The 9,419-nt window shown below is 49.4% G+C and overlaps 1 protein-coding gene across 4 annotated transcripts in view; it reads right to left on the reverse strand.

Annotated features, from left to right (window-relative positions):
- Nucleotides 1-9,413, reverse strand: part of ADAMTS9 (ADAM metallopeptidase with thrombospondin type 1 motif 9) — a 65,053-nt gene extending 55,640 nt beyond the window's left edge. For 3 of the 4 annotated variants that reach the window (XM_019620186.2, XM_010718675.3, XM_010718676.2), the window contains exons 1-3: nt 9,251-9,413; nt 8,740-9,137; nt 7,246-7,405 (exon numbers count right to left, since the gene is read on the reverse strand). In XM_019620186.2, coding sequence (XP_019475731.1) covers nt 7,246-7,405; nt 8,740-9,137; nt 9,251-9,344 — 652 coding nt within the window. In that variant the 5' untranslated portion in view covers nt 9,345-9,413. Of the gene's footprint in view, nt 1-5,842; nt 5,957-7,245; nt 7,406-8,739; nt 9,138-9,250 lie in introns of those variants that run through there. The other variant, XM_031555613.1, reaches the window with a different exon arrangement.
- Between the last annotated feature and the right edge of the window lie 6 nt (nt 9,414-9,419).

Here is a 9,419-nt window from a genome sequence, read left to right on the forward strand (position 1 = left end):
AAAAAAAGAGAAAGCAGGAGAGGGAAAAATAATCTTGAGCTAATAACATTAATGACCACTCCCTGATAGAAAGGATTTTTAATGTGAATTTTGCTATTTCTGTACTGTACCATGCCTAGAACTGCTCTGATCCAGCCCTGCAGATGGTAACGCCACAGTCTGGAAGTTAATTATTTATTGCACACCTTCGTTAAGCAGATCAAGATTCAGCCAGGCTCCCTGCAGCAGCTTGCGCCGTCTGTCCCAAAGCCTTGGTACAAGCTCTGGCCACAGTCAGCTTGCCCAAATTTTCTGCCCAAAGTGGTTTCAACAGTGGCTGCTGAAGCCACTGCTATTGCTGCATCTATCGCATCCTCACTCTTACAGCAGCACAACCCAGAGCATAGCACAGCTCCCTTGGCTGCTGGCAGCTTCTTGTCCCACTGGGACAGCAGCCAGGGTGGAAGCGTGAGGCAAAGGGAAGTGAGCACCTTGCTTTGCTCTACTTCAATACTGTGATGCTTTGGGAGGACAAGTCCATTGCTTGGCATTTGTCATAAATTAAAACATGCAAAAGGCCAGCAAGCAACACTGCAGCTCCATAAGCAGTTTAGAAGAAGCAGAGCAGTCCCACCAGCCCACCCTACAGTCCTGCTAAGCCTCCCATCTTGTAGAGGAGGCCGAGAAAAAGACTTCAGCAGAGATGCTGAACCCAACCTTGGCATGATCCCACCTTTCTTCCTGCAGTGAGAACCAATCAATGTCCCATTGAAAGAAAAATGTGCTGTTTTTACACCATCCAAGCGCCAAAGACCACACATACTCTTGACATTTCCTTTCCTAATGATGTATGAGTATGAGAGAATGCATTCTGGCTTTAAAGAATTTTTCTCTGCCTAAGGTAGAAGTTGTACATGAAAGCTATCAATTTTGCACAGCAGACAGGAACTAGATTAATGAACAAACCAGTAAATTGCCTTTTGAAGGCACATGCAAGTTGAGCACATGGGGGAAAATGATTCAAGGTGATTTTACAGACAAAATAATTAAATAGCTGCATCTCACAACTGCAAGGCACAAAAGCACCACTGAACTGATACAAAATTGGTTTAAAGGACGGTTGATACAGTTATAGCACAGAAATTCACTGGTACCAGTTCCATAACCCACTGCTTCAGGAGTGCCAGCACACCTAGACACCAGCTGGGACTGCTGCCTTTGGGCTCACCAAATCTGCCAGCAGAGCTTCCAAAGATGCACTTGCTGGGCCTGGCCGCTGCCCTGAGTATCCAAGCCCTGTGCTCACTGCCTTGCTCTTTATGCAACATTCAACATATAAGACTCCTGTTTGGTGGCCACAGCAACAAAACAGATTCACATCTAGTGACACCTCAAACCATGCAGTACCAATCAACATCAGTGAGAAACATCACTGAGATCACCACATCTTTGTGCTGGCACTCCATACAATGAGAGCAAATATCCCATTAGAAAGAAAGAAACTTGGCCTAGCAGTTGGCTACAGGGATGCTGTTAATGACAATACAGGCATGTGGGAAGAAAAGCTACAGAACAGTTAGCATGTTTGTTTTCATTAGGATATGCCAGGGGGTAGAGATGGAAAATACCAAAGTAACAGCTCCCTGCCTCACCCACCCCTCTTCTTCAGCAGGCATCCACAGAGACAACGCAACAGTAGTTGCAGAACTGCAAGGACATCCCTTTTGATTCCAGGAGAATAACTTAACCATGTGGGAGTTGCAAAACAATAATCAACCAATACCAATGTGTCACAGCGCTGGTCTTCCACTGTTACAGAAACAACCTTTCTTGCCAAATAACAACAAAAGGCATGTACCCGGCTTACAACAAACACACTTACAAGTACAGGATCTGCATCAGTAATGGTGATCCGATTCTTTTATACTGAAGTCTGTTTAAGTCCTATTTCACTCACAGCGCAGTGGGATAGCACAAACATTACAGCCCGATCCCTTCCTTCCCCATCTCAGTATGGGAAAAGCTTGTGTCGGACATCCCAGGCCCATTTAACTAAGCACTAGTTGGCTGTTGCTGTGCTATTACCTCAATGGGAGGCCAGAAATAGAATTAATTACATTAGCATAAGGACCCGTGACATAACTCTCATTTGCTGTTTTCAGGAGGGAAGGAAACCTGAAATAATTACTCTCTTACTATAAATTACGGCTCACTTCCTTAAAGTGATAAACTTTTCAGAAGGAAAGAACGAAGTCAATGTATTACCCTGAAGCCAAACGCAGAGCTGACAGCTTAAACAGACTTTTGAAAGAGCTCAAGGATTGCTCAACCTGGAAGCAAAGGCTTAGGAAAACCTCCCTGCAGGTCTTCTGCAACCCCAGTTACGTGAGATCCAGCAGTACAGAACTTGCCTGAAGACCTGCCTGGAAACCAAAAAACTAGCATGTGAAATACTGCTGGATCACGGACTTGAAAACCAAAACAAGACCATGGCTGGAGGCAAGACAAACAGACCAAAAGAAACAGCAAAAATGTGAAGAGGCTTTATCCAGTTTGATGCAAAGTATCCAGGGTTCCAAGACTAGCAGGACTGTGAACACTGAGCCCTATGGAAAAGACATTCAAGGTTTCCACCTGTATAAAATCAGAATGTAACATTTATAAATGCTCAACAGAATGCATGTGAGATGTTCCACTGCTGCCCTCCTCAGCCCCATCCCCCACCAGAGCCATTACTCACAACGAGCGCACACCTCACACCAGACACAGGCAGGAGATCCAACACTAACTCGCAACACAAGATGGGACAAAGCAAGGCTCTACCCATGGCACCCAGCTCCCACCATATCCCCCAGCCTCAGCACTGGGGTCATGGCAGCAGGATGTTTGCACTGTGGTCCACCAACGACCTCCCATGTCTCTCAGAAGAGGCAACAACCACCAGCAAGGGCTGAGTAGGTGGATGCTAATTATCACACGGGAATGAGGTTGCAGTCACCGAGTTGGCAGCACCATGCATGTGATCACCCAAGGCACAGGGTTGCACCTCTTTGCTTTGGTGACTCCTCAGTGCCGTGCTCAGTGGGAAGGGTTGTTAAAGTTACTACGAAAGAGTAATCTATTACAAATTACTCATTAATCGACCAAAAAAATCAGTGACATATTACCTATCATTCCTACGTCACGCTAGCTCGGCAGCAATATCTGGTTCATACTACTGATTTGTCTTATACGTATTACAGCCACTTTCTCAACACAGCTTACACGCACTTCTCTCCTCCTCCTTGCCCAAACCTGTACATGGGCCATGGGCTTCTGCCTGCAGAAGCCAAAAGCAAAATGCTCCCAAGAAAGCAAATTGACTATTTCAACACCTTATGACTAAATACCCAGCTGTGAATTTGGGACCCTCCTGTGTCCACTGCTGGCAGGTAATGGGATGTGCCAAGCCTGGAGACCGTGCCCAGTACAGGGCTTCTACCCCCTGAAAGCAAAGTCATTGGGCTTTCACGTCTCCCCTGACAGCACACTGGGCACAGCCAGCCCAGCTCAGGTATAACATCTGCCCTGTCCTGCTCTCCTCGGAGCCTGCATTGAGCATCTCACCACTGCAACACTCCTTGCTGGAAGGCCTGTGCCTTGGCTGCAGCCCTCTGGCTCTCCTCCAAAAAGAGGAAAAGCTCTAATCATCTTCCTACTAGTTTGGCACCCTCAGAATGTTATTGCTGCTTCTGCATGAGGAGTTTTGCCTGCAGTGGATATTCCTGTTTGAAGTGCTCTCATTAAGGAGCCGGGTCTTTGTGCAAGTTCCTTACTCCCTGCCCTGGAGCCCACATCCAACATCAGCCTGAGGATGGGCAGGGCTGGCCAGAAATGAAAGCCTTGGTAATAGCCAACGCTCACTGTACATGTAGTCCTTGATTTATTAATCTCAGCCACGGGTGGGTCTTCAATATAAAATAATGTTGAAAAATGAGGCATGAGCAGGGAGGCATTAGCTAACAAAGTTCTAGAGGAAACAGCAGAAATCAGAAGAGCAGAAATGCAAACACAGTGGGAGCAAAGTAGGAGCTGCCCAAAAGAGTTCACTAAGGAATCCTGCATGAGGGTCACAGTAAAAGCTACAAGGAATTTGCAAAGTTTGGAGGAATGAAACATCTGAGCTTGCAGCAAAAATGTCCAACTCTTGCATTTATACTGCTGGCCATGGGCAGCTGTAGTAGATGGGGCCCACCAGGTAGATGGAGGCCATGTCTGTCTCAGAACAAGGGGTGGTCAACAGGCAGGGTTACTCAGTTTAAAAAAAAAAGACAACAACAACATGAGAAATATGAGACCAAAAAAAAAAAAGAGAGAAGAAGACAGCAGAACTGAAGGTGTGCCTTCCGGGGAGGGTCTCGCCAGGCGGCACCCAGCAGGAGGTCACAGGGCCGGCTGGTCGCAGCCTCAGCATCCCACAGCACCCCAGGATGCGACTCCGTGCCTTTTATCATCCCAGTCAGATGGTTCCTCTGCAGAGCTTCAGGAAAGCTCTGCAGTCCAGCTCCGCAATGAGCAACTTCCTTCTCTTCTTTTTTTAGGATCAGAATATCTTTTCTCTTCCTCCCCCACCTCAAAAGGGCAGATATTAATAATATGGATCGGAAGAGCTTGCTATGGTGAAGCGATGGGTGGTAGCGGTGCTGCACCTAGTGACGTCACGCCGGCCGCCTGGCCAAGTCTTCATCCTGACAGAGCTGCTCAGGAAAGCACAGCTAATTATTCTGCCAGATCCTCGGCCAGATGACAAATTGATTCACGGTAGTAACTAAAAGAAGGGAAGGAGGAGAAATTGCACCATTTCCTATGACTGAAACGACATTACTCGTTACCCCAAGGAAAACTCTGTCCGAAGTGTTCGTTGCAGCTGCTGAGCTATACACCAGACGGCTGAAGTGCATTGCCAGGGGACCCTGCCGGTGTACTGTATGAATTTATGCATTTGGCATCCATCAGCTTTCAGAGGAGAAAAACCTTTTTCAGAACTTCCACAGAGTCCTGTATCTCAGGGTACCTACACAATTGTCAGAAGCTACTAATTCAAAATTTAACAAAATCAAATACCTGTTTTTCTAAGTTGACCTGAGGATGCTGAAAACAAAAAGCGACACAGAGAAGGTCTTTGGAAATGAAGCCTTTTACTCACTCTATCAGTCAGCTCACAAGGGACACTTTTCCTGAACACCACAAGCAGTCCACAGTTACATCATCATGGTAAGGGCACACAATATGTGGTTTATTAATCGTTTCCAGGAAGAACACCATCAGAAGGTCGTTGTTAATAGCCCCACTGCGTGGCAAGGTGATCTCCCATACTCGCTGTAGGGTGGGTACTTTGGACTTCCCTTGCATGAATTTCCTCTTTGAGCAAAAGAACACTCCCTTCCAAAGGCAGGGATGGCAGTAAGGAGAAGAGACGGAGGTGAGGAGGATGGGGTGGAAAGCAAGGCTATCATCACGGCTACCTGGAATTCTTACACCTGCATTTGGAAGGCAAAGACCTCCTCCTTCCACTACAGCAAACAACTGAAAACAGGAAGGAAAGAAAGACAAGCAAGAAGTAAAGTATTCTGGAAAAGAACATAGGTACACCATGAAGGTACTATCATGGATAGAGTATTACTCTTGTGAAGAGCAATATTTTTCTTCTATATGATATAGAGTGCTGTCCCTGCCTATAGCAGGGGAGCTGGAACTACCTGATCTTAAAGGTCCCTTCCAACCCAAACCATTCTATGATTCTATGACATAAGGAGGGAGTGGGGGAAGAAATACAGTGAGCTGTTATAACTACACAGAGTCAAGCAATTGCCCTCCCAGCTACCTTTCAATGAGTCCTGTGATCTGCTGCTCCGTTCCTCCAAGGGCTACTGATGAATTGTGCCAGATACCGTGTTTCTTTCCAACTGTTCTGAGTCTCCTGCATCTGATCTCAAAGAAGGGAGCAGAAACAGCTGGAAGAGAGAAACCAGAATGGCATAGTCCAGCAGCAACCCTTGGAAGAACAGACAACAACAGCCTTGTGAGGCACCATTGTCCCCCAGTACACGTTTGCACGTGGACATGTATCTACATGTCTTCTAAATGAAACACATGCCATTAGCACATCAGCTCTAAACTGTCACAAAGCACAGGAGCAACTAAACAGCATGGCCACAATCCACAGGTACAGGTGCCAAACCAGTCACACCTGCTAAATGCAAGCCAAATCCAGCACCACATTTCTCTTCCTGTGCTAATTTTGCTCCCTGAGGAACTCCAACTGCTCTGCAGCATGTGAGCGACTCTCAGCCCACGCAAGGGAAGCCAGTCAAGGTCTACTCTATTTAGGCTTTGCAGCTCCTGCAGATCGAGCTTCAGGCCAAAGGAAGAGGGAGAGACAGCAGGTGAAATGGGGCACTGAAGGAGTAAGCTTCTTCAGAGAGAACTTAGGTCCTTACTGCCAAAGGAGAGGATTAGTTGTGAAAATCAGGAAGTCAAGGAGGCAGAGAGCAGCAGGAGGCCACTGCAGATAATAGGGACAGTAGGAGCAAAGCTATTCCTCACCAAGGCACGTGAAGAGGAGATAAAAAGGCTTGTGCTCTTTCATATGTGCAAAGACTAGAAAGAGGTCAGGGAGATGGTGCTGGTGGAGGAAGGGCATAAGGAAAAAAAAAAAAGAAAGAGCTTTTGAAAATGAACCATGGAAAAGTGATTAATAAGGGCAGAACTGCCAGGGTTGGTGGTAGTACCTTTTCATTTTCACTATAAAGAAATAAGACATTGCAAATTGCAGCCAGGTCTGGCGAGTGGGGACACAGCAAGACCAAGACAGAACAATGTCATCAAAAGGACAGAAACAGAATTTCAGACAGAGAGCAAATCAGATTGGGATGGTTAGGAACTACATGGAGGTGGGAACAGAAAGCAGGTTAAAAGGCTCATGGGGTAGCTGTGGCAGGACAGCCCAAAGGATCTCCAACCTTACAGCAGGGATGAAACAGAAACCATAACATTTTTTTCTCGACCACAACTTCCTTATAACCAATTACTAGAAAGCACAGGCACACACGTCTCTTCAGGGCAGCAGTACCACTACAAGCCTCTTCCAAGCACACACAGAACCAACTCCAGAAGAATCCTCAACCTCACATCCCTTCTACCCCACACAAACCTGGTGATATTTTACTGCAAATCAGCTCTCTTTGGTAAGGGCCAAATCATTAAGAACAGTAATAAAATGAGTACCTGGAGTATCACAAGTCTGCCTGTCCCCTGAAGAGTTGGTTGGAGGTGTCCGATGTCGGTAGACGAGATGTGGCTTATTGTGCTCTTCTTCATACTCCTGCTCAAGTGACAGCAGTGGCTCTACGAAATAGTCCCCATCATCAGACTTGAATGTGCCTAGCTGAGAGGGACAGAGAAGGACGGGGTCAATGACAAGCCATGGAGCAGGACTACGCAATCTAACATTAAACAAGGGAGTGGGTGAGCTGGGTTTGTAACAACCCCCATGAATGCACAGGCTGGAAATGCAGCTCTCCATGACACTGCTCAGGCCCTGCCTCCTTCAGCAGTCCCTCTGAAGCTTTCAAAAAGCAAGGTTTTAATTTGTAGGGGGGAATATGAGAGGGGGGCGCCTGCCAGACCTCGTCCCTATGCCAGTGACTGAACCACTCCTGCCCAAGGGGACGTGATGCTCCAGCACAACCCTAACATATTGCACCATTTTTTCATGCAGCAGCTCTCCGTGAAACAGGCTTTAAATTCAGATGTGAGGACTCAAGAGAGGCATCCAGACAGTGAAATCCCTGTGTATGGAAAGGCACTGCTTTTGTGCACAGTATGGAAGCGCTGTCAGTTAGTCGTACGTGAATATGAATACAGAGAGTTAAAACAACAAAAACAAAAAACAACTACAAAACACCCAGGACAAAAAGCATCCTGTTAGCCATCCTAGGCTAGGAAACAGGATAACTACATGAGAACTAGTGCTGAAGGAAGGCCTGCTCAGGCACACATGTGCACCAGCCCAGCTCAGGCCCCAGCATGACCTGTTGGGATGGGGGCTGGAGCTGAAGCAGCATGACATGATCAGCCTGGGATGCCCTGGTAGGAGCAGTGACCAGAAGAGACCTCCCGGGAGAGTACCCAAGGCAGTCATTGCTTCCAGTGCCTTGCTGGCACTCTGGGGTGCAAGGAGGATGCAACGACCTGGGACAAGCGTTTCTGCTCTTCCCTCTGCCAACATCCCCTGGTGCAGCAGAGCACCAGGACGGGCTGCGAGGCAGCCTGCGTTCATCTCCTCTGAACTCACATCTCTGTGCCATACTGCAGGAAGGCTCTGGGGGCAACACTGCTGGAGACCCCTCAGCCATCGCTCCAGATTTAGGGGTGCAGGTTGGTGTCAGGCTGTGTGCTGGGGGCTCTACAACTGGGCTCTCCCCCCCTCCCCCCGGTGATCTCCGTGGCGGGGTGCCGCTGGGTGGCACTTTTGCCCCAAAACCCGCTGAGCAGAAGGGCTTTCCCCTAATCCGACGGGATAATAAAAGTGGGCTGCGAGAAAGACCAAACCGGGGCGAGCCGGCCCCATCCCGTAGCTCCAGTCGAGGGCGGGGGAAAAGGGGCCGGCCCCTATTCCCTCTGCCCACCCTCCCTCGCCTGCTCCTCCTTCTCCTCCTCCTCGCTTCCGCCCCGTTCGCCGCCGCTGGGCGCCCGGCGGGGCCGGGACCCGGGGCTCACCATCCCGGAGCAGAGGCTGATGACGGCGGTGTGCCGCGGCCGGGCGTTGACGTGCCCCCGGTAGAAGCAGTGCTTCACGTCGGTGTCCGCAGCCTCGGCGTAAAGGTTCCGTTGCTCGGCGGCGGGCTCGCCCAGGATGCTGACGGTGAAGAGCGGGGCGATGAAGGCCGAGCTGGCCGTCAGGTTGAAGAGGAACTGCTGCCCGAAGGCGGAAAGCCTGTAGTGAGCCTTAGGGGAGGAGGATGAGGAGGAGGCGGCGGCCGTCCAGGCGTCGGGGGCAGCGTTGGTGCTCCGCCGCCTCCGCCTGAAGTGGACATCGGTGGGGAAGGGCTCTCCAAACTCATTCACCCGGGTAGGAGTCACGATCTCGTACTCGCTGAGCTTCTCCAGCAGCTTCGCTGCAAAGGAAGAGAGGCACATGTCCCTGAGCGGGGAGGCCGGACGCCTCGCCCCCCAGAGGCGGCAGCCCAGCACCCCCGGGCCGCCTCCCATTCCCCGAGCACCCCCGTACCTTGCCTGGGGTGCAGCTTCTGCCTCCTCGCTCCCGTCCTCAAGCCGTCGATGAAGAGCGTGGTGAGTGCCAGCGCCAGCGGCGCAAGCTGCATGGTGCTGCGCGCTGTCCTCAGAGGAAACCAGCCTTCCCCCGCTTTGCTTAGGCTCTTTTCCTTTTTTTTTTTTTT

This window comes from Meleagris gallopavo, chromosome 14 (assembly GCF_000146605.3).
Source record: "Meleagris gallopavo isolate NT-WF06-2002-E0010 breed Aviagen turkey brand Nicholas breeding stock chromosome 14, Turkey_5.1, whole genome shotgun sequence".
Taxonomy (NCBI): Eukaryota; Metazoa; Chordata; class Aves; order Galliformes; family Phasianidae; genus Meleagris; species Meleagris gallopavo.